This window comes from Dermochelys coriacea, chromosome 26, assembly GCF_009764565.3.
Source record: "Dermochelys coriacea isolate rDerCor1 chromosome 26, rDerCor1.pri.v4, whole genome shotgun sequence".
Lineage (NCBI taxonomy): Eukaryota > Metazoa > Chordata > Testudines > Dermochelyidae > Dermochelys > Dermochelys coriacea.
In genome coordinates this window covers 12,698,149-12,724,360 of record NC_050093.1, presented here as the reverse complement: position 1 = coordinate 12,724,360, position 26,212 = coordinate 12,698,149, and the positions used below count along the sequence as shown (strand labels likewise).

Below are 26,212 nucleotides of genomic sequence, written 5' to 3'. Positions count from 1 at the left end.
CTGGTGTGTTACACAGGCCTTCGTTGGTGGAATTAACAAGTTATCCACCTTGAAGAGCTCAGCAGTACTTGGTCAACCATCTGGGGTAAGAGCAGGCCCCTCCCCCCATTGTGGGTCGGTTACAAAAAGAAAACCAATTGCAGAGAGAGAGAGCAATCTCTGGACTGCCATGGAGAGGAAAAGCAGCCCCACAAGCCAGAAATGACATCCTCCTCCGAGACGCATACTCAGAGATTAAACAGGATGACAGGGAAATGCTCCCTCAATGAAGTAGGTGAGTATGACAGGTGAGGACACTCCGCACGTCTTTCCAAGCCTTTGTAAGACAGGAGACAACCTTCCTGTCAGATTTGGAGTTGAAAGCCTTTCAAAGGACAAACAAACCTGTCCTGAAAATGCACGATTCATACACTTTGCTTTACCGCCTTTTTGTTGTTGTTGTTTGACAGGCTGCACCGTGCCCTCCTCACCTTTCTAATTATCATGTTTGTCACATAGAATCAGCTGGGGATGAGGAGATGACAGGTTTAATGATCTTTCTAAGCTGTAAACACAAATTACCATTTGCAGTGGACATGTTTATTTTTGGAGGCATCATGCTTCTGGGCTCAGGATCTGCATGACAAGCCAGTTGTAATTGATACATCAGACAGTCCTTTATAAAGGAGAGCTTAGCATTCTGGCTTTCTGATTTTTTTTTTTCCTATTTGCCTAGCAGCTTTTTAACTTAATTGCCAAATGAATAATGTGCAGGTGGAAAAGGTTCTGGGTGAATTACCTTTATTACAAAGTTACTAAAGATCATTTTACAGCATATTTATTGTATTTATAGCGGCAGCTGACGCTTGAGCCTCCATTGTTTGTTTTCCCCTTTGACAGTAATTAAATCTTTCCTTTCCCCTATAGCCAACCAACAGAAATCATAGTTATGTATAGAATTAACTAGGTGGCAGGGCAAGGTTTCAAATTTCATTCTAATGTGGCAAGGATAGCTCAGTGGTCTAATAATCAGACTTGAAAGTTGTTCTGAAAGTACCTTGAAAGATAAAGGTTCAAATTTGGCCCTTGGCCTTTCTGAATTTGATAAGTTGCACTCCATTCAATTTACTCATTATAGACGAGACTTTAAAAGTCTCAAGGTCTTCACTGCTCTGCGCAGACCTTACAAATCTGATGATGCTTATAATAAGAGTGGGGGTCATGCTCTGGCAGCATTGTTTAACAATGTAATGCTGCTCCTATGGCTGACGCAGGGACCAGCTCTTGCTCTTTGTTTGGACAGCAGCTGGCACAATGAGGTCCTGATCTTACTGGAGCTGCTGAGAGTGACCCGAATATTAAGCATACAACAAGAATGATAAATTACAGGGATTGTGTGGGGACTCTTTTTCAAGGGTCTTGTATCCACACAGAGTGTTGATGACTTCTCCAGGGACCTATTAAACAGAAATATTGTTTTGAGGGGTGGTGTTGGGGAGAGTGCGGTATATCTTATTTGTGCTGCAGGGTTATTTGGTCAATGTCCTACTTCATGAGTTGCTGTTCATTTTCCTATTGATTGGTCGTGTGTCTAATCAACCCCTAGGGTGCCTAAAAATGAGAGAGGTGTCTCTCTGGGTTTTCTCATCTGCTATAAATCCAATCCTCTGGTGCATCAGAACCAAGCAAAATTAATAAATGTACCTTCTTTTCTAATAGCTGATGAGCTGAGGAAGGCTTAATTGGGGGTAATTTCTCTTTATTTTTATAACTAAGCTATTTTTTGATGGGTTTCATTTTTTTTAAAGAACTTTTATCAGAGAATAGCAGTCTGCTTTCTAGCAGTCTGAGCGATGGACAGAAGAAATTCCTTGTGGTGTCCATTTTTGGGGCAGTGACTGTCTTGCTGTAATGTCTGTACAACATCTAGCACAGGGGGATCCATGACTAGGGCTAATAGTCATTACCACAAGACAGACAAATAGCAGATTCTTTTTTTAGCACCTTGCCTACCGAAGGACATCATGTCGCCACTAAAATGCAGGGCATCCATCTCTGGAGAGGGGCATGCAGCAGTCCCCACACAATCCCTGTAATTTATCATTCTTGTTATATGCTTAATATTCGGGTCACTCTCAGCAGCTCCAGTAAGATCAGGACCTCATTGTGCCAGCTGCTGTCCAAACAAAGAGCAAGAGCTGGTCCCTGCGTCAGCCATAGGAGCAGCATTACATTGTTAAACAATGCTGCCAGAGCATGACCCCCACTCTTATTATAAGCATCATCAGATTTGTAAGGTCTGCGCAGAGCAGTGAAGACCTTGAGACTTTTAAAGTCTCGTCTATAATGAGTAAATTGAATGGAGTGCAACTTATCAAATTCAGAAAGGCCAAGGGCCAAATTTGAACCTTTATCTTTCAAGGTACTTTCAGAACAACTTTCAAGTCTGATTATTAGACCACTGAGCTATCCTTGCCACATTAGAATGAAATTTGAAACCTTGCCCTGCCACCTAGTTAATTCTATACATAACTATGATTTTGCAAATGAAAGGTGTATGTTACCTCTTTTTCAAGGGTCTTGTATCCACACAGAGTGTTGATGACTTCTCCAGGGACCTATTAAACAGAAATATTGTTTCAGGCTTAGAGCAGAGTTTCGAGGAAATGCAAAAAAATCCCGAGACATATAAAAGCTGTCTCACACTTTTCATCACAAACACAAGACAAGTAGTTAACAAGCCTCTGACTCTGACATCAGTGGGGACTTTTTCCAACACAACACAAAAGCTACAGACTAAGCAATATACTCCCAGAGCTTTCTAACTGATGTCTGAGAGTCAGTAATATGCATGGAGTTTTCCCCATAGCAGCAGTGAGGTCTTTCACATCCAGCCATTTTAGCCAATTCCACGCTGGCTAATGCAGAGCTGACACCTACAATGTGATGTCCAGTGGTTTGGTAGGTCCAGTTTGCAATGATTCAGGGAGGGGCTCCTACCAATTCATTTGGGAGTTTATATAGCTTCCTATTGGGAAATATTTCTTTATTTTCTCTTTGTTTAATTTCATTCCATTACTCCTAGTTATATGGCCTATTACACCACCCTCAGTAACATCTCTCCCCTTGGGGTGATCCAAGTGCTTCAGGAATCAGGGTCTATACCCTCATTGGAGAACGTGATAACGTTAGAACACAAACTCTCATTCTCTATGGTCCATGGGACTTTTCCACGAGAGTTTAGAAACTGGCTTGGGAATTACAAAGAAGCAGGTTTCTCATGAGCAGCCCACCATTTCCATCCCAGTTCTGTCAGAGAGCAGACCTTCTTCTGATTTTTGGTCATTTTGATTCTTGATAAAACCCGGAAAGGCACAGAAGTCTGAGAATTGTCGGGGAAGTTAGCAGAAGGCCTGCTGGATACACTGACAAGAAGGAATTCACCACACCTCAGGACCAGGCCTATATTGCATGTTCACTTATTTTGTGGATCAAACAGAAGCTTTCTTATTTCAAGGCAATAAACTGAGATTAGGTGTATATTTCAAAAGGTGCGTTGTGTCCATACAATGGCCCCATTGAAAGCATAATAATTTTAACAATGGGACGATTTTGTCAACGAGCATAAGCTGCTAGACAAGAAAACAAACTTTCCACGTTTTAGAGGCACAGAGATGAAAAGGAGAAATGTGCACATTTTGGAGAAAATTGTGCTTTTCTGTAAAATGTGGCATAAAAGAAACCGTATAACAGGCTGCAGCCATTAAGCCCCAGTCTGGTCCTTCTATAATTGGCGAGGAAATTATTCTAACATTTCTTTACCACAAATAGTCATTTTGACAATATGTTACTGCTCAGGGCTATTGTAAAAGACGCCTTTTTCCATTTCCATTTATGCACTGCTAATCTGCCTGTCTGTAGCAAACAGAACAGAGATAAAAAGGCTGATATAACTCCATTGCTCAGGAATGTGTGTGTGTGTGTGTGTGTGTGTGTGTGTGTTATACAGGGCACATGGGTGAAATCCTGACTGCACTGACCTCAATGGGAAAGCTCCCATTGACTTCAGTGGGATCAGGATTTCATCTTTTGGGTCTGCTTCTCATTTGCACCATTCGGACAGTGCAATGGGGCCTTTGAATAAGGGCAAATGTAATTCACGCCTGTGTTAAGGCCCCATGATGTTGCCAGAATGGTATTAGGGGGCTTTTGTGTCACTGAGGATCCAGTCTTTTAAGGATGAGTCAACACTTACACTGCATCGGCCCAGCTGCACCGATGGGTGTACCACTGTAGCACTTTAATGAAGAGCTCTCCTGTTGGTGTAGATAAGCTCCCTCCCCAAGAGGCAGCAGCAATACTGACGGGGTCGACATAGCACCGTCTACATAGGGGGTTAGGTTGGTATAACTACAACATGCAGGGGTTTGTGTTTCACACCCTGGAGTACAGAGTTGTGAAGGAGCAGGGAGGGGGAGGATTGACCTGGGGATGTTGCAGGGGAGTTTTATTGGGACTGTCTGCATTGGGGATGGGATAGCAGGGGGTGGCTTCACTGGAGGGACAATACCTGAGCCTGTAACCTGAGCCCAGAAGGGTGGTTGGGGCCAGGTTACACCTTTTGCCTGGGAAGCTGGACAAAGGCTGGAGGAGCCAGGGGGGAGGCTGGGGAGAGATTGCTGGAGCAGGTTTCAGTTTGGAGTAGTCTGGAGAAACGCAGGGAGCCCAAGGCTGGTGTGTAAGCTCCCTGCCCCCCCCAAGGGACCTGACTGAGGGGTCCTGTTTGTACCTACAAATTCTGTTTGGAACTGCGTTCCTGTCGTCTAATAAACCTTCCATTTTACTGGCTGGCTGAGAGTCATGGGGAATCGCAGGATGGGGTGCAGGGCCCTGACTCCCCCACACTCTGTGACAACAGTTATACCAGGCCTGAATCTTGCTTGACTTATCGTTCTGGAGCCTTGCTATTTCACCTGTCCTGCATGAAAGCAGGTTGTTTTGTTTTTGTTAACATGTTATTCAATGGACTGCACCCTGCATAGCAACACAACTGCTGTAGGATACATCTCCAGGACTGTACCAGGTACAGGGCCAAGGACCTCCCATGTTGAGCCTGTTATGTCCCTCCTGAAGGGCTGATGCTCCCCCGTAGAATGGGGTCTACAAACGCAGCTGTGATTTAATGCTCCCTCAGGTACTTTTTGGAATGCAACAGTGAAGTCATTAAACCAGCTGTGCTCTGCACAGGGCTACTTTCCCTGAAGGGAAACATGATGTGTAATGTGTTTTATAGTTGCAGACCTTTAGGATTAATTCATACTAACCAGCACACGTTCCCCCTCCAAGCTCATTTCTAGTGCCACCACAGCATGTCCAGGCACTGGGGGACAATGATACTTACCAACTTTTATTAAGCACTTTGAGATCTTTGGATGAAAAGTGCTGAGTATTAGGGGAGAACTTCTCATTGTAAGCAGAAGGCGGAACTGTAGAGCAGCGAAGACGCTGGCTCACCACGCAGGTTCACAGGGCTGAGAACAGAACTGCCAAGTCGATATCACGGCTCCATAGTTTTAGAGAAGCCCCCGCTCGGGAGTACTAGGATGAAACTAGAGCTGGATGGGAAACAATTTTCCTACCCTGTGAACATTTTCCAGATATTTCCCATTCCATATCAGGACAAAATTGAGGTCTTCTGAGGTTTTTCCACAGAAAAGGCGGCGGGGGTGGGGTGGGGTGGGGTGGCGTGGCGTGGCAAGGAGAGACACACATACATCCCCCTCTACAGAATTGCTAACATCTCTGTGGTTAGGGCATTCCTTTGGGATACGAGACATCTGGCTTCAAATTTCTGCTCTGCCTGATTCAGAGCAGATACTTAAAGCTGGGTCTCCCACTTCCCCAGTAAGTATGCTAACCACTGGACCCTACGCATAGATATAGGTTTTGACTAGCAATTTCACCGTGGACCTGAGAAACCTTTCCCAGTGAGAGTTTCGTGAGAACTGGGGTAGTTTCTTGTGAAGAGTTTCAGTTTTGACAAATCAACGTTTTCTGGAGAAAAACTATTTTGTTGAAAAATTCCCAACCAGCTCTAGATAAAACTACGTGGTGATCCTTGTGGTGGGTTTTCCTATGTATTCTCTTCCCATGGGTTCTACCCAGAAAGGTTGCATTAGTACCCAACATCATCAACATCCATGAAGTCTTTCGAGCTGTCTTTGCAAGACTTCTTCTACACTTCTGGAAAAGTCCTACAGAATTTAATCACAATGACACTGTCTACAGGTTCTGCATCTTATAGAATGTAAATGGAAAAGCATACCCCTGTAAGGTTTTAGGGGCTTGGACTTGTATTTCTATGAGTTTGGGTGTGAATACAATACACCTATAATGCTGCTGCTATGGAATTCCATGAGTTGAGCCAAAAAAAAAAAATCTATTGTATGGGTAACTTTCTCACTCAAATTCCATAGAAAATGTCCTAAAAAACCAATGCAAACCTGTTTAAATTTCAATAAAAATCCTACTGGCATAATTCCTATTAAATCTATAGGATTTCACCATAAGGGTTCTGTCATCAATTAATTTTTGAAAATGTATTTCTCTGGCATTTTCTCCTATTCCAGCTATTTCCAGTTTGCATTAAATGACTCAGGGTTCTTTTATCATCTCAATTTCCTGCCCGGGTGCCCACACAGCCATCAGCTTCAGTAATGACATCATGACACCTGCTCCCAGCTGCATCAGATATTTCTGGTACACCGATCTGGTCTACTTAGCTTTTAAATACGTCTGTCCTAGCTTTTGGATTTAATCTGTGCCAATCTCTTCTCTCTTTCTATTAAGAGATATTTTAATTTCCTTGAACAGAAAAACCTTGATAGATCAGATGTAGGAGAAACAATGTTTACAAATAACATTTATATTCACTGTATTATTGGCCCATTATTAGCAATATTAATTTTAACATGCAAGGTGGCCAATAGCAGATTGCAAATAGTCTTTCTAAATACTGACAAATTTTACAAGTTCTTGTATACTAATGCTAGAAGTCTAAATACTACGATGGTTTAACCTGAGTGCTGTTTTTAAATGAGGATATGAATATAATAGACATCACAGAAGCTTGGTGGAATGATGCTGAACAATGGCACACAGTAATACCAGGGTACAAAATATACTGTAATTACAGAGTAGGTCATGCTTGGGGGGGGAGTAGCATTATATGGTGAAAGAAAGCATAGAGTCAAATATAGTAAAAATCTGAAATGAATCAAACTGAACCATGGGATCTCTATGGGTAAAAATTCCATGCTTTAATAGTAAGAGGATAGGAGTAGGAATATATTACCAACCACCTGACCAGACTGCAAAACACTCAGGGAGATTAGATTTCAGAGTAGCAGCTGTGTTAGTGTGTATTTGCAAAAAGAAAAGGAGTACTTGTGGCACCTTAGAGACTAACAAATTTATTTGAGTATAAGCTTTAGTGAGCTACAGCTCACTTCATCGGAGATTAGAGGGGCTACAAAACCAGAAAACCCAATAATAATGGGGGATTACAACTATCCCCATATTGGCTGGGTACATGTCATTTCAGAATGGGATGCAGAGATAAAATTTCCTGACACCATTAATGACTGCTTCTTGGAACAGCTAATCCTGGAAACCACAACGGGAGAGGCAATTCTTGATTTAGACCTAAGTGGAGCACAGGATCTGGTCCAAGAGATGCACGTAGCAGAATCGCTCAATAATAGTAACCATAAGGTAATTAAATTAACATCCTTGTAGGGGCGAAAATACCAGAGACACGCACCACAGTAGTATTTAACTTCCAAAAGGGGAAAGACACAAAAATGAGGAATCTACTTAAAGGGAAATTAAAAGGAATAGTCACAACAATGAAGTGCCTGCAGGCTTAATGTAAACTATGTAAAACACATAATGGAGGCTCAAACTAAACGTATTCCCCCAAATAAAACAAAAATTAATTCATAAGAGGCCCAAAAAATGCCACCCTGGCTAAACAATAGGGTAAAAGAAAGTTAGTCGCAAAAAGACATCCTTTAAAAATTGGAAGCAAGTCCTACAGAGGAAAATACAAAGGAACATAAACTCTGGCAAGCCAAGTGCAAAAATATAATTAGGCAGGCCAAAAGAGAATTTGAAGAGCAACTAGCAAAAGACACAAAAGCTAACAGCAAAACCTCAGAAGTCTCTAAGTAATAAGTCACCAGGATCAGATGGTATTCACTCAAGAGTTCTGAAGGAACTCAAATATGAAATTGTGGAAGTACTAACTGTGATATGTAAACAATTGCTTAAATTAGCCTCGGTACCAGATGACTGGAGGGAAGTTAATGCAACGCGGATTTTTAAAAAAAGGCTCAGAGGTGACCCTGGCAATTATAGGCTGGTAAGCCTGACTTCAGTACCAGATAAATTGCTTGAAAGTATAATAAAGAACAGAATTATCAGATACATAGATGAACACAATGCATTGGGGAAAAGTCAAAAACGGTTTTTGTAAAGAGAAATTATAGATAGATAATAAAACAAAAAAACAAAACAAAAAATATCATGCCACTTTATACATCCATAGTATGACCCCATTGCCCCATATCAAAAAAGATATATTGGAATTGGAAAAATACAGAGAAGGTCAACAGAGCTGGGGGAGAGGTAGATACGCTGGAGGGTAGGGATAGGGTCCCGAGTGACCTAGACAAATTGGAGGATTGGGCCAAAAGAAATCTCATGAGGTTCAACAAAGACAAGTGCAGAGTGCTTCACTTGGGATCAAAGAATCCCGTGCACTGCTACAGCCTGGGGACCGACTGGTTAAGCAGCAGTTCTGCAGAAAAGGATCTGGGGATTACAATGGAAGAGAAGCTAGATATGAGTGAGCGGTGTGCCCTTGTTGCCAAGAAGGCCAACGGCATATTGGGCTGTATTCGTAGGAACACTGCCAGCAGATCGAGGGAAGTGATTATTCCCCTCTATTTGGCACTGGTGAGGCCACACATTGAGTATTTTGTCCAGTTTTGGTCTCCCCACTACAGAAGGGATGTGGACAAATTGGGAAGAGTCCAGAGGAGGGCAACAAAAATGATTGGGGTTGGGGCACATGACTTACGAGGAGAGGCTGAGGGAACTGAGGTTGTTTAGTCTGCAGAATAGAGGAGTGAGGGGAGATTTGATAGCAGCCTTCAGTTACCTGAAGGGGGGTTCCAAAGAGGATGGAGCTCAGCTGTTCTCAGTGGTAGCAGATGACAGAACAAGGAGCAATGGTATCAAGTTGCAGTGTGGGAAGGTCTAGGTTGGATATTAGGAAACATTATTTTACTAGGAGGGTGGTGAAGCATTGGAATGGGTTTCCTAGGGAGATGGTGGAACCTCCATCCTTAGAGATTTTTAAGATCAGGCTTGACAAAGCCCTGGCTGGGATGATTTAGTTGGGGATTGGTCCTGCTTTGAGCAGGGGGTTGGACTAGATGACCTCATGAGGCCTCTTCCAACTCTGATATTCTATGATTCTATGAACAAAAATGTTTCTGTACAAGGAGAGATTAAAAAGACTGGCCCTGTTCAGCTTGGAAGGATATGGCAGAAGTCTGTAGAATTGTAATTGGGTGGACAAAGAGGATAAGGAAGTGTTATTTACTCATTGACATACAACACAAGAACCAGGGGTCACCCGATGACATTAATAGGCAGCAGGTTTAAAGCAAACAGAAGGAAGTACTTCTTCACACAACGCACAGACAACCCATGGTTCTCATTGCCAGGGGATGTGAAGGCCAAAAGTGTAACTGGGTTCAAAAAAGAATTAGATCAGTTCCTGGAGGATAGTTTAATCAGTGGCTATTAGCCAAGATGGTCAGGGACAGAACCCCATGCTCAGAGTGTTCCTAAACCTCTGACTGCCAGAAGCAGGACTGGATTACCGGGCAAAATGGATCACTTGATAGATAAATTTCCCCATTCTGTTCATTCCCTCTGAAGCACCTGACACCAGCTGCTGTCAGAGGATACTGGGCTAAATTAACTATTGGTCTGACCCAGTCTGGTCGTTCTTATGTTCTTGCCTAGATGCAGAGCAGAATTCACACTTGTAAGCAAAACAGATGGTAGAAAAGTTGAACTTGTTCCCACTGAAGAAATCTGAATTTCACTTTAAAATCCTCACCTTCCACCCATGTCGACATTTCAACAGCAATATTTCACGGCCTTTGCTTTAAGAGAAGTGCTGTGATTTACAACTGGGCATACTGACAGGGGAACACAAGATGGAGAGAGTCAGGAGATCTGCATCCTATTCCCAACTCTGTCAGTCTGCTTCTGTGACCTGGGGAAACTCACTTCTCTGTGTGTCTTTTTCACCATCTGCAAGATGGAGATGGATAACAGTACTTAACTCCATGTAAGAATCTTAATTCCTTAGTGCATGAAATATACCTATATGCAGAAGCCAGCATGAGCCCTGTGCACCACTTAAATCCCCAATTGTCCTCAATACTTAAGAGCACATAGCCTTGTGGTAGCCCTCTGGAGTGTTTGCAAAGCACTTGGGCATAAGGCAATATAGAAGTGGAAACTGTTATAACTAATAGGAAAAGGGGTTAGAACACATTTTTAGTACACAGTTAGTACACATTTTTTGGTTTACGTCTCGTGATAGAGATCTTGTTCCAATTTCTCAGAGCATTCCTTGTGAGATTTACATAAATGGTGACAGGTGGACTTTTCCAGTAACCCTCTCTGCCTCACTTTCCTTTCTACAGAGAGAAATCAAGAGTTTTACTGTGTGCCGAGAAAATATCACTCTGTGGAAGAGAAGACATCTAGTGACAGCACCGCCAAGAAGCAAGCAGGTGGAAGCCTGACATCTGCCCATCTTTGCTGCTATTTGTCTCTGATATTGGAACTAACTTATTTATAGCAGATTCGTTTGAAAGACGACATCAGATCTCTTGGCAGTGAAAGTAGGGGCTTCTGAGAATTCTAGAGGTAAATTGTGATGACTGCAGGGATTAAGAGCAGGATGTAAAGTGCCTCCAGAAACCCTAAAGAAATGGGGAATAATTCCAGGTTGCGGGCAGCCATGCCATACTGGGTTTTGATTGGAGCACTCACGAGATAAGTAAGGACAGAGCAGTGGGACACCACTCTACAAATTGAGAATGGGGTCAGAATGGAAACAATGCCACAGAATGGTGCTACGAGGTACTGCATTTCAGAAAGATGCAAAACTGAGCATTTGTTCTAAAATGAATCTAAGTATAAATGTAACAATATAAATTAAGCTGCTCAAAGTTATTCTGACTCCTAATCAAGAGCTTATGAACACTATTGCATGATGGACTCTTTCTGTCTGTGGGCCTCATTCTGACAGCTGTGTTCAGGTTTTTTTATGCCTTTCTGCAGATGATAGGAGTTTTGCCTGAGTAAGAGTGAAAACTGAAAAGGAGTACTTGTGGCACCTTAGAGACTAACACATTTATTTGAGCATAAGCTTTCGTGAGCTACAGCTCACTTCATCGGATGCATTCCGAAGTGAGCTGTAGCTCACGAGAGATTATACGCAAATAAATTCGTTAGTTAGTTTCTAAGGTGCCACAAGTACTCCTTTTCTTTTTGCGAATACACACTAACACGGCTGCTACTCTGAACCCAGTGAAAACTGAGTACCCTTTACACTCGGGATATGGCTCAGTTAAATTAATCAAAGTAGTAAATGTAACTCATGCATGTGAGAAAGGTCTTAGATGCTGGCCACACTGTATATACGGAGAAGAAAAGCTAGAAATATTCTCCCCCGAGGAATTTTAATCACAAAGCTCTACGTATTCCCCTTGGAGAGTGAAACCTCAAAAAGAATTTCCAGGTGCAAGTTAATTATCAAAGGGCTCCTGAAAGAGCTTCAACTAAATGGGATTTTTGAGTCCTTAGAATCTCTGGTTTCAGAGTAGCAGCCATGTTAGTCTGTATTCGCAAAAAGAAAAGGAGTACTTGTGGCACCTTAGAGACTAACACATTTATTTGAGCATAAGTCTACAGCTCACGGAAGCTTATGCTCAAATAAATGTGTTAGTCTCTAAGGTGCCACAAGTACTTCTTTTCTTAGAATCTCTCTCAGTCACAGGCTACTTGGTATTTGAGGATGATCTTAGTGAGTGGGCCTATTTCCTGTATGGGCCCAGGGAGAAGACACTTGTTATTCTTTCCCTTTTTGTTTCTCAGTAAATTACATGCTGGTGAAAGGTGCCAGATGGACAGTCCAGTATGCATCCATAGGACAGACACATCACAAGTTATGGCATTGCCCGACACATCCCTCCCGCACCAAAACATCTTATCCCTGACCAGGAGAGAAAAACTCTAGGGCAATAGACTCCTTGCTCAGATCTTGACATCTCTGCTAAGATACACACAGAAGGCAATGTCATCCAGTGGACAGAGCAAGGGATAGGGGAGCCAGTTGCCACTGACCTTCTATCTGTCCTTTCGGAAGTCAGATCCCCTCTCTGAGCATCTGTTCCCCTCCCGTCCTCTGCCTTGTCTATTTAGATGGGCAGTCTCTATGCATGTACAGCACATAGTACAAAGGGGTTCCGTTATTGGTGGGGGCTTCAAGCAACTGTAGTACAAATAATAAATATTGCTAGCAGCAATTGAAAGAGGAGTTTGTGTGATGTGGGCACCTATGAATTAGGAAGCACACAGATCTTCACCACATTTCACACAGTTACTGAAGCAAGCAAGCAGCTCTATGGAGCAGGGACTGTCTCTTTGTTCTGAGTTTGTACAGCACCTCGCACAGTGGGATCCTGGTCCATAGCTAGGTAGTACGATAATACAACAGCAGAAGTTGGTCCAATAAAAAACAAGACTTCACTCACCTTGTCTCTGTAATTTTCCCAACAAGTTGATCCCTGCCAACAGGATGCCCAGAAATGAAGATTTTATTTTTTTTACATTTAGAGCTGTGAGAGCAAGAGATTGGAAGTCACAATGACTTGGTTCTAGCCTTACCACAGCCCTGACTTGCCCAGGTTCACACAACTCACTTAAACTACTTGCTGCCTCAGTTTCCCTGTCTGGAAAAAACAGACTGCAACATGGATACTTTCAGAGGGGCGCTAAGACTTGATTCGTGTTAGCAAAACACTTAGCGCTCTGATAGCAGTTTTCAGCTGCAGAGCTCAAAGCACTTGTGACAAAGCAGTACCATTATCCCCATTTTTTCCCCTGGGAAAACTGATCCACAGGAGAGACCTGGGAGAGGTCATAGCAAGTCAGCGGCAGAGCTGGGAACAGACCCCATGAACATGGACTGTAAGTCCAATGTCCTTTTCACTCACCCACACACTAGGATAAAAATGCACAGCAATGGCATTCACGCTGAGGAAAGCTTATCAACTTTGACAGGTGGGCTGAAACGGGACAGTTTTCCTTTACAAGGAAGGCTGGGGAAGGGATAGTTCTCCCTCTTGCAGTGTCGTGTTCTGTTCATGCACAGAAAGCTGATTCCAATCATAATTACTGGAAAATAGAAAAGGAAAATCAAATACTGATTTTATTTTTTAATTGTGCACTTTCTCCTTCCCTTTTGCTAACAGCACCTAACAATTTAATGTAAAACACTTCGGCAAGTTCTCATCAAGGTAGCTGAGACGTATTAGCCCCCATCAGATCCAATCTTTTTCAGAGCAGAGGGCAGAATTTATTACTGCAATGGATTGGTCTGAAGTGATTTAAGACAAGCACTGTTGTATGCAGTGTTGTAGCTGCATTGCTCCCAGGATGTTAGAGAGACAAGGTGGGTGTGGCAATATCTTTTATTGGACCAATACACTGGACCAGAAGTTGGTCCAATAAAAGATATTACCTTACCCACCTTGACTCTTTAATACTAGCATGTCATTTTGGCAGAGGTCATCACACCCTGTGCAAATTCCAAAGACGTGTATTCCAACCTCGGCCTCTATCCCAGCAGACCTTAAAAAGCTCCTCTGTGTGTTCACTTTCATTCACTGCCTTCTCTCCTAGTTTTTCTCTCTTATAATTTGTATTATGGTAGCACCTAGAGGCACCAACCAAGACAAGGAACTCATTGTACTGGGCACTGTACATACATGAAACACAGAGGGAAAGTGACTTGTCCAAGTTCATACCGCACATCAGTGGCAGAGTTGGGAAGAGAGCTCAGGTCTCCTGAATCACAGCCTGTACTCTGGTCCATGCTTTTTCCTCTTCCTTGTTCCTTTGTTGCTAGGCAAGGCTGAGAGATTCTTAACACGGCTTTGATCCCCAAGCCCTTTAGCACCCATCAACCCTTAACCAGGGGGCAGGGCTACTCAGGAAGACCAGGGCTTTAAAAAGCCCCTCCTAAGCGACCAGAGGACCTAGTGACCAGGAGTGGCTCACAGGGGAGTTTTGCGAGGGAGTTCTCCAGGTGAAGGAGGAGTGATTACGTGACCCTTGGGGTATGTCTGATGTCTGTAGCGTGTTTGCTGCTTGACTGAAATATACTGTGTGGTCTGTTTGTTTGGGGGACCATGTGCTGAGCCTAGCAGCCTGCTAAGCAAGGGTGAGAGCTTCTTAACAGGAGTGGCTAATGGGAGTTTTGTGAGGAAGTTTAGGGGAGGGGGCTAGATACATTTAACATTCTTTAAACTTAAAGCCAAAAACACCCCCTGATAAAAACACCACATCAACAAAGAAACAAGCTGCAGGACTAAAAAGGAATCCAGGCAGATGTCCAGCAACAGAGCGGGGACTACCCAGTTTATTGCACCCAATGCAGCACCTAGGATTACCTGCCTATGGGCAGGTGGCGTATGTGTGCGTTTGGTGCAAGGAGCTCCTGGCTCTCAGAGCGAGTGTATGGGCTTTGGAGACCAGAGTGGCTGAACTGGAGGAGCTAAGGGAAACAGAGAGGTACATAGATGAGACTTTCCGGGACACAGTAGAACGGACCCACCCCCGGTCTGACACCCTCTGTGCTGTTGAGGGGGATGAAAGTAGGGAAAGAGAACATCCAACTGGAGCGGAGGGGAATGATCCCATAGTTGGGACCCTCCTTCCAGATGATGTCGTGGTCTCCTCTCACACTGAGGATACCTCTCCAGGGGAGGGAACTCCAGTTATTAGGAAGAGACAGGTAATAGTTATGGAGGATTTGATCATTAGAAACATATCGCTGGGTTTGCGCTGACCAGGAGAACTGCATGGTGACTTGCCTGCCTGGTGCGAAGGTTGCAGATCTTTTGAGACATCTAGATAGACTTATGTGTAGTGCTAGGGAGGAGCTGGTGGTTGTGGTACATGTAGGTACCAATGACATAGGGAAGGATAGGAGAGAGGTGCTGGAGGCCAAATTTAGGCTGCTATGTATGAGATTGAAGTCCAGGACCCCCATGGGAGCATTCTCTGAAATGCTTCCAGTTCCACGTGCAGGGCCAGTCAGAACTGCAGGGTCTCAATGCATGGATGAGACAATGGTGTAGGGAGGACAGATTTAGATGTATTAGGAACTGGGGAAACTTTTGGGAAAGGGGGAACCTATATAGGAAGGATGGGCACCATCTAAACCAAAATGGAACCAGATTGCTGGCACTTAACATTAAAAAGGTCGTAGAGCAGTTTTTAATCTAAGGGCTGGGGGGAAACAGACAGGTGTAGAGGAGCACGTGGTTTGGACAGAGACATCCTTTAGGGGAGGATCTATTAACGGAGATTCTCTATGTCCCAGTAAGGAGAAGAGGACGGAAGATGAGAAAATACAGGTAAGATCTGATGAGAAACAGTCAAATGAAAGAGTGTCCCATTCAATTACATCACGTAATGGCAGATAGCTAAAAAGTGACAAGTGCTATATACAAATGCTAAAAGTCCAAATAATAAGATGGACAAACCAGAGTGCCTCGTATTTAATGAGGATATTGATGTAATAGGCATCACAGAAACTTGGTGGAATGAGGATAATCAATGGAACACAGTAATACCAGGGTACAAAATCTATCAGGATGACAGAACAGGTCGTGCTGGTGGGGAAGTGGCACTATATGTGAAAGAAAGCATAGAATCAAATGAAGTAAAAATCTTAAATGAACCAAACTGTACCACAGAATCTCCATAGGTAGTAATTCCATGCTCAAATAATAAGAATATAGCAGTAGAGATATATTACTGATCATCTGACCAGGATGGTGAGTGACTGAAATGCTCAGGGAAATTAGAAAGGCTATAAAAATAAAGGTTTCAGAGTAGCAGCCACGTTAGTCTGTATATGCAAAAAGAAAAGGAGTACTTGTGGCACCTTAGAGACTAACAAATTTATTTGAGCATAAGCTTTCGTGAGCTACAGCTCTCTTCATCGGATTCATCCGATGAAGTGAGCTCTAGCTCACGAAAGCTTATGCTCAAATAAATTTGTTAGTCTCTAAGGTGCCACAAGTACTCCTTTTCTTTTTTATAAAAATAAAATATACTCAGAAATAATGGGGGATTTCAACTACAGTGGAGTCGCATCATAGTTGCATTTAACTTACATGAATTAAACTATACACGCTCGGCAAAAAAAAGAAAAACAACATGCGGCGGTGGGGTACTCTACAGGAGTCGACGGGAGAGCGCTCAGGAGTCGATTTATCACGTCTAGTCTAGTGCTGAGTGCGAATCTAGTGTCTAAAGATAACGTATTTTTCATACAACATGGCCCCTAAACGCAAGCCAACTTCTTCATCTGGTGCTCAACCAAAGAAACAGAGATCTGTTCCAACGCTGACTGTGTTGGACTTATTGAGAGATGGTATATCGGTCTCCAGCGTGGCACGTAAATATGGCCGCAATGAATCTAGCATCTGTGCCATCAAGATTCAAGAGAGAGAAATTCATCAAGCCATGGCATCAAGGGCTCCAATAACTGCTAAGGTGATGAGCCAGGTGTGTGGTAGTGAAGATTGAAAAGGCATTAAACTTATGGCTAGAAGACATGAACCGTAAACGTGTGCCTATCGATGGCAACACGTTGCAAGAAAAGGCTCTTAGCCTCTACGCGCTGTTCAAACCTCCTGCCAAAGAGGGACAGCCTTCTGACGAGAAGGAATTCAAAGCCAACCAAGGTTGGCTTTAACAGTTTTAGGAACAGCTTCAAAAACGTGCAGACTACTGGTGAAGCTGCATCTGCCAATGAAGAGGCAGCAAAAGCCTACCCCAAACACTTAAAGAAAATCATAGACGAAAAGGGCTATCTTCCGGAACAAATTTTTAATACTGATGAGACTGGGCTCTTCTGGAAAAAATGCCCAACCACACTTATGCTTTGAAATCAGAAAGACAAGCCCCTGACTTCAAAGCAGCTAAAGACCACGTGACGACTGTTTTGTGGCAATGCGGCTAGGCACTTAATAAAGCTGGGCTTACTCTACAGGGCTGCAAATCCCTGTGCCCTAAAAAGGCAAGAACAAAAAATCTCCTGCCTGTGTTCTGGCAATCAAATAAAAAGGCTTGGGTGACAGCAGCATTATTTCTGGATTGGTTCCACAAGTGTTTCATTCCAGAGGCCAAACGGTACCTCAAAGAGAAAGGAGTTGACTTTAAAGTGCTGCTGATAGTAGACAATGCTCCTGGCCATCCCAAGGCACTCCGGTTTGCGCATAATGACGTTGAAGTCTTCTCCCTTTTTTATTCTTTCATTCTTCCATCTCGCTCTCTTTTTTGACTATACATGATTTTTGTCTTACGCGCTGACTTTAGAACCTAACCCTCACGTAAGATGCGACTCCACCGTATCCCCATATTGACTGGGTACACGTCACATCAGGATTGGATGCAAAGATAAAGTTTCTTGAAATCTTAAATGACTGCTTCTTGGAGCAGCTAGTCCTGGAGCCCGTAAGAGGAGACTTGATTTAGTCCTAACTGGACCACAGGTTCTGGTCCAAGAGGTGAATATAGATGGACCGCTTGGTAATAAGTGACCAGAATATAATTAAATTTAACATCCCTATGGTGGGGAAAACACCACAGTGGCCCAACATTGTAGCATTTAATTTCAGAAAGGGGAACTACACAAAAATGAGGATGCTAGTTAAACAGAAATTAAAAAGGTACAGTACCAAAAGTGAAATCACTGCAAGCTGCATGGAAACATTTTAAAGACACCATAATAGAGGCTCAACTTAAATGTATACCCCAAATTAAAAAACAGTAAGAGAACCAAAAAAGTGCCACTGTGGCTACACAACAAAGTAAAAGAAGCAGTGAGACAAAAAGGCATCCTTTAAAAAGTGGAAGTTAAATCCAGTGAGGAAAACAGAAAGGAGCATACACTCTGACAAATGAAATATAAAAATATAAATAGGAAGGCCAAAAAAGAATTTGAACAACTAGCCAAAGACTCAAAGTAATAGCAATTTTTTTTTTTTTAAAAGTACATCAGATGCAGGAAGCCTGTTAAACAACCAGTGGGGCCGCTGGATGAAAGATGCTAAAGGAGAGATGCTAAAGGAGCACTCAAGAACGATAAGGCCTTTGCAGAGAAACTAAATGAATTATTTGCATCAGTCTTCATGGCCAAGGATGTGAGGGAGATTCCCAAACCTAAGCCATTCTTTTTAGGTGACAAATCTGAGGAACTGTCCCAGATTGTGGTGTCATTAGAGGTGGTTTTGGAACAAACTGATACACTAAACAGTAATAAGTCACCAGGACCAGATGGAATTCATCCAAGAGTTCTGAAGAAACTCAAATATGAAATTGCAGAACTACTAACTGTAGTTTCTAACCTATCATTTAAATCAGCTTTAGTACCAAATGACTGGAGGGTAGCTAATGTGACTCCAATTTTTAAAAAGGGCTCCAGAAGCGATCCCAGCAATTACAGGCCGGTAAGCCTGACTTCAGTACTGGGCAAACTGATTGAAACTATAGTAAAGAACAAAATTGTCAGACACAGAGGAACATAATTTGTTGGGGAAGAGTCAACATGTTTTTTGTAAAGGGAAATCATGCTTCACCAATCTACTGAAATTCTTTGAGGGGGTCAAACAAGCATGTGGACAAGGAGGATCCAGTGGATATAGTGTACTTAGATTTTCAGAAAGCCTTTGACAAGGTCCCTCACCAAAGGCTCTTAAATAAAGTAAGCTGTCATGGGATAAGAGGGAAGGTCCTCTCATGGATTGGTAACTGGTAAAAAAAAAAAAAAAAAAAAAAAAAAGATAGGAAACAAAGGGTAGGAATAAATGGTCAATTTTCAGAATGGAGAGAGGTAAATAGTGGTGTCCCCCAGGGGTCTGTACTGGGACCAGTCCTATTCAACATATTCAGAAACGATCTGGAAAAAGGGGTAAACAGTGAGGTGGCAAAATCTGCAGATGATTAAAACTACTCAAGATAGTTAAGTCCCAAGCAGACTGTGAAGAGCTACAAAAGGATCTCTCAAAACTGGGTGACTGGGCAACAGAATGGCAGAGGACATTCAATTTTGATAAATGCAAAGTAATGCACATTGGAAAACATAATCCCAACTATACATATAAAATGATGGGGTCTAGATTAGCTGTTACCACTCAAGAAAGATCTTGGAGTCATTGTGGAGAGTTCTCTGAAAACATCCACTCAATGTGCAGCGGCCGTCATAAAAGGGAACAGAATGTTGGGCATCATTAAGAAAGGGATAGATAAGACAACAGAAAATATATTGCCTATGTATAAATCCATGGTACGCCCACATCTTGAATACTGCGTGCAGATGTGGTCGTCCCATCTCAAAAAAAAGATATATTGGAATTGGAAAAGGTTCAGAAAAGCGATGAGGGGTCTGGAACAGCTTCCATATGAGGAGAGATTAATAAGACTGGGACTTTGCAGCTTGGAAAAAAAAGATGACTAAGGGGGGATATGATGGTCTATAAAATCATGACGGGTGTGGAGAAAGTAAATAAGGGAGTGTTATTTACTCCTTCTCATAACACAAGAACTAGGTGTCACCAAATTAAATTAAATAGGCAGCAGGTTTAAAACAAACAAAAGGAAGTGTTTTTTTTTTTCTTCACATAACGGTCAGTCAACCAGTGGAACTCCTTGCCGGAGGATGTTGTGAAGGCCAAGACCATAACAGAGTTAAAAAAAAACAAAAAACAAAACACGAACTAGATAAGTTCATGGAGGATAGATCCATCAACGGCTATTAGCCAGGATGGGCAGGGATGGTGTCCCTAGCCTTTATTTGCCAGAAGCTGGGAATGGGTGACGGGATGGACCACTTGATGATTATCTGTTCTGTTCATTCCCTCTGGGGCACCTGGTATTGGCCACTGGCAGACGACAGGATACTAGGCTAGATGGACCTTTGGTCTTACCCAGTATGGCTGTTCTTATGTTCTTTCTTTTTGACCCCCTAGTAGTTGCAGCTCTTCCTCAAAAGGAGGATAAGTCAGATAGTCCCTTTTCCACTCAAGTGAGGATAGGTGGAAACTCAGGTTACATCCTTAGGTGACAATATGATGCAAGTTTCAGAGTAGCAGCCGTGTTAGTCTATATCCGCAAAAAGAAAAGGAGTACTTGTGGCACCTTAGAGACTAACACATTTATTTGAGCATAAGCTTTTGTGAGCTACAGCTTATGCTCAAATAAATTTATTAGTCTAAGGTGCCACAAGTACTCCTTTTCTTAATATGATGTAGGTCCCTCAAAGATTTTTGCCAAGGTATTCCACTAAAGAGAAAGGAAGAGATGACTATATTTCCAACGTAAACAAATAAAATCTTTATTCTTTAGAAAACAAAATTTAATGCCTTTATACATCATAAAGGAATAATAAAAGGGAAAATCAGAGGTTTTTTTTGCTTTGCTATTCACCTTCAACATTAATCAAATTGCAAAGCTCAGCTAGAACGCATTGTATATGGCTAATCTGTTTGCACATAAAAGCAGATAGCTACAGTTGATTTTTCCTTTCATCTAACAAACTGCTTTTTCCAACAAAACGAAAAGCCTATGCTGAATGTCAGCAATGAATTCTTGCAAAGAACCAGGAGATGCATCACACCACACAGAGACATACCATACAGCCTGATCGGGAGCGGGGAGGGGCGGGGTTTTAACAGAACAGGCTCAATTACTCATTTAAGAAGCTGGTACTTATAGCCAATGACCCAGTCTCAGATCATTTTGCAACAGAAAAGATTCAAAAACAGACTCCAACAAGAAACTGCTGAGCTTGAATTAATTTGCAAACTAGATGCTATTAACTTGGGTTTGAATAGAGACTGGGAATGGCTGGGTCATTACACATATTGAATCTATTTCCCCATGATAAGTATCCTCACACTTTCTTGTCAGCTGTTGAAATGGGTCATCTTGATTATCACTACAAAAAGGTTGTTTTTTTTTCCTCCTGCTGATAATAGCTCATCTTAATTAATTAGCCTCTTACAGTTTGCATGGCAACTTCCACCTTCTCTGTATGTATATCTTCTTACTATATGTTCCATTCTATGCATCTCATGAAGTGGACTGTAGCCTACGAAAGCTTAGGCTCTAAAACATTTGTTAGTCTCTAAGGTGCCACAAGTACTTCTGTTATTTTTGTCTCAGGTCCTGTCTATTATTCAGCTGCATGTATTTTCTGACTGGTACTTATTTGTATCGTTGCCAGAGACGATTTCAAATCTACACACATTTATTTCTGCACACAGAGTGTAATGCTTACTATGGGCACTGAGAGCGAGCCTTGGAGACTGAAATCCTCTGTCCAAAAGAACAAATACAGCACATTGAACCGTAATAGGTTTCAGAGTAGCAGCCGTGTTAGTCTGTATTCGCAAAAAGGAAAAGGAGTACTTGTGGCACCTTAGAGACTATAAAATATAGTTGGACAGATTAACAATATTGCTGGGTGGGTTAAGGGAACTACTGTTGTGGCCCCTTGTGGCATGTAGTAGTCTCTAAGGTGCCACAAGTACTCCTTTTCTTTTTTGAACTGTAATGCAAACTTCTTTCCTGATAACTTGCTAATGCAACTTAAACATAAGGGTAAGTCTACACTGCAATAGAAAATGTTTTCATAACTCAGGTCAGCTAACCTGCATTCGCTAACTCAGGTTAAAATAGCATGGAAGGCAGGGCAGTTTGGCTTTCAACGTGGGTTAGCAACTTGAATTCAATCCCAGGCTGCCCTACAGGCTTTAACTCAAATTACTAACCCGAGTTAAAAGCAGAGTTGCTGTGTCTTCAGTGCTATTTCAACCCGAGTTACCCAACCCCAGTTACTTAACCCAAGTTAAGAACACACCTTGTTTTTCCTCCTCCAGGGCAGACATAGCCTAAGGGTGAGAGGTCTGTCTCCAGGCCCATTCAAACCTTGACGACTCTACTGGTACTGCCAATAAGGGGAGCAGTAACTGCTAGTTGCAATGGTGGGGTTTGTGATATGGGGATCTAGCGACAGAACTGAGATAACCCATTCCTAGCTATCAGGTCTGAAGATACTTTGGTCATTATTACCCTGCACTGCAGTTGAACCAGTGATCTAAAGCTGAAACTATATGACCAGCCTTGTGTCATCTAGTCCCCCAAAAGTAGCCTTTTCAGAGCTTACATACTATTGAAACCTCTATGTTTCAAAAAGGTGATGTAACCAGCTATTGAAGGCAGCACAAGGACGTATGTTTTGTCCCCTGTACCAGCTAATTTAGGCAATACTGAAGTAGTAATATGGATTACAACTCAATTAAATTTAAATCAATGCCCCTACTTACGTTTCAGATTTTTGTAGAAAGAAATTGAAGCAGCTGTGTGACTAATGCAAAAACCTGGCATAAATATTCATTTACTTTTTAAATAAATTCCCTTTGGACATGCTCATGCTCCTTATGTTCACTTTCTGCAAATATTCATTTATTCAAGTTTTATTGGCATGTGTGTTTGTGAAAAGTGAATTTCTAATTTACATGTGTGAAGATGTACAGAAAAACTGTTTACACATGGAAGAATTTCTGTCATTGAGTTCATCCAATGAGGAAGCAGAAACACCAACATGCAACTTATCTGATCCATCGCAACATAACTCAAGTTTGTAATAGCAAATGCTTACAGCAAACAGATTCTGATATTTCCATTGAATAGTGAAAGCCACTGAACAGTTAATAAAATTTGACAGGTTTCAGAGTAGCAGCCGTGTTAGTCTGTATCTGCAAAAAGAAAAGGAGTACTTGTGGCACCTTAGAGACTAAACAAATTTATTTGAGCATAAGCTTTCATGAGCACATCCAATGAAGTGAGCTGTAGCTCACGAAAGCTTATGCTCAAATAAATTTGTTAGTCTCTAAGCTGCCACAAGTACTCCTTTTCTTTTTAATAAAATTTGAGTAAGTCACAAAAAAAACCACACAAAAAAATAACAGACTACATTCATTAGACATTTTACCAGGTGCAAATTACTTACTCCATTCTAGACATGGAAATAGTTATAACAGTGACTATCCCTTCCCTAAAGTCAGAGGGCTGTGCCTATTAAGCAACAATAACCTGCCCGAAACAGGTGTACATAGCTCTATGTTCCTATGGCCTAGTCTACACTACACAGAAGTCACAGAATCATAGGTTAGGGTTGGAAGAGAACTCAGGAGGTCCTCTACTCCAACCCCCTGCTCAAAGCAGGACCAACACCAACTAAATCATCCCAGCCAGGGCTTTGTCAAGACGGGCCTTAAAAACCTCAAAGGAAGGATATTCCAACCACCTCCCTAGGTAACCCATTTCAGTGCTTCACCACCCTCCTAGTGAAAAAGTGTTTCCTAATATCCAACCTAGACCTCCCCCACTGCAACTTGAGACCATTGCTCGTTGTTCTGTCATCATTGCTCCTTGTTTCAGTGTCTCTGAATCTACATTTTTGTTGAAAAAAGTTTCTGAAAATTTTTCCCTAGTCTTGTTCAGTATCCATTTCCTTTTGAATGCTGAACAGATTATTGAGTGAAGCCTTTTATTTAGCTGCAAGTTTTAGTAACAATTCTTAGATCTTCTAGGACATAAAGTGCTTTACAAAATGTATGCAAGTCATTAGTCTCATTTTACAGATGGGGAAATAAAGGCACAGTGAGGGTGAAGTGACATGTCCGAGGTCATAGCACAGGTCAGTAGCAGAGCTGAGACTAGAACTCAGTATTCTTGCCAGCAAGATAAAGAAGTATGGGCTGGATGAATGGACTATAAGGTGGATAGAAAGTTGGCTAGATTGTCAGGCTCAATGGGTAGCAATCAATGGCTCCATGTCTAGTCGGCAGCCGGTATCAAGTGGAGTGTCCCAAGGGTCAGTCCTCAGGCTGGTTTTGTTCAATATCTTCATAAATGATCTGGAGGATGGTGTGGATTGCACCATCAGCAAGTTTGCAGATGACACTAAACTGGGAGGAGAGGTAGATACGCTGGAGGGTAGGGATAGGATACAGAGGGCCCTAGACAAATTAGAGGATTGGGCCAAAAGAAATCTGATGAGGTTCAACAAAGACAAAGTGCAGAGTCCTGCACTTAGGATGGAAGAATCCAATGCACCGCTACAGACTAGGGACCGAATGGCTCGGCAGCAGCTCTGCAGGAAAGGACCTAGGGGTTACAGTGGACGAGAAGCTGGATACGAGTCAACAGCGTGCCGTTGTTGCCAAGAAGGCCAATGGCATTTTGGGATGTACAAGTTGGAGCATTGCCAGCAGATCGAGGGATGTGATCGTTCCCCTCTATTCGACATTGGTGAGGCCTCATCTGGAGTACTGTGTCCAGTTTTGGGCCCCACACAACAAGAAGGATGTGGAAAAATTGGAAAGAGTCCAGTGGAGGGCAACGAAAATGATTAGGGAACTGGAACACATGACTTATGGGAGAGGCTGAGGGAACTGGGATTGTTTAGTCTGCGGAAGAGAAGAACGAGGGGAGATTTGATAGTGGCTTTCAACTACCTGAAAGGGGGTTCCAAAGAGGATGGATCTAGACTGTTCTCAGTGGTAGCAGATGACAGAACAAGGACTAATGGTCTCAAGTTGCAGTGGGGGAGGTTTAGGTTGGATATTAGGAAACACTATTTCACTAGGAGGGTGGTGAAGCACTGGAACGGGTTACCTAGGGAGGTGGTGGAATCTCCTTCCTTAGACGTTTTTAAGGTCAGGCTTGACAAAGCCCTAGCTGGGATGATTTAGTGGGGGATTGGTCCTGCTTTGAGCAGGGGGTTGGACTAGATGACCTCCTGAGGTCCCTTCCAACCCTGATATTCTAGGATTGATATGTCTGGACTCTCAGGCTAGTGCCTTAGGCCCAGAACTATACATACTTCCTCTCAGGGAGGCTGCATTTGTGCCAGAGGAACCGACTGGAGGATACATTTTTGTAACAGCCACTGTATATGTCGTTAGGCAAGTGCTGAAAATACATTCCACTCAATCAGTTTCAGTGCCAGCAATCAATCGTGTCTTTTCCTGAAGTCTTATATATGCAAGCATCAGGGGGTAGCCGTGTTAATCTGTATCCACAGAAACAAGGAGTCCGGCGGCACCTTAAAGACTAAACAGATTTATTTGACCATAAGCTTTCATGGGTAAAACCCCCACTTTTTCAGATGCATGGAGTGAAAAGTACAGATGCAGACATAAATATACTGACACTGAAGAGAAGGGAGTTACCTCACAAGTGGAGAATCAGTGTTGACAGGGCCAATTTGATCAGGGTGGATGTAGTCCACTCCCAATAATAGATGGGGAGGTGTCAATTCCAGGATAGACAAAGCTGCTTTTGTAATGAGCAAGCCCCTCCCAGTCCCTATTCAACCCCAAATTAATGGAGTTAAATTTGCAAATGAATTTTAGTTCTGCAGTTTCTCTCTAAAGTACAGCTACTTTCAAATCGGTTATAGAATGTCCAGGAAGATTGAAGTGTTCTCCTACTGGCTTTTGTACGTTACCATTTCTGATATCCGATTTGTGTCCATGTATTATTTTACATGGGACTGTCCGGTTTGGCCAATGTACATGGCAGAGGGGCGTTGCTGGCATATTATGGCATATATAACATTAGTAGATGTGCAGGTGAATAAGCCTCTGATGGTGTGGCTTATATATGCAGGTTTTGGATGTTTTATGCACAGGAGTTTATACAAGCTGAGTTCCAACACCCTCCTTCCCCCAGCAGCAGTTGCATCCCATGCTTGAGAGTGGAATAATGCGAT

General features: G+C 42.5%; 1 protein-coding gene across 1 annotated transcript in view; it reads right to left on the bottom strand.

Moving 5' to 3' along the window:
* LOC119848814 (tetraspanin-15-like) overlaps positions 1–26,212 on the bottom strand; it is a 219,348-nt gene that overhangs the window by 43,412 nt on the left and 149,724 nt on the right. Inside the window, exon 7 of the mRNA XM_038385056.2 lies at positions 2,544–2,597. Coding sequence (XP_038240984.1) covers positions 2,544–2,597 — 54 coding nt within the window. The remainder of the gene's footprint in view (positions 1–2,543; positions 2,598–26,212) is intronic.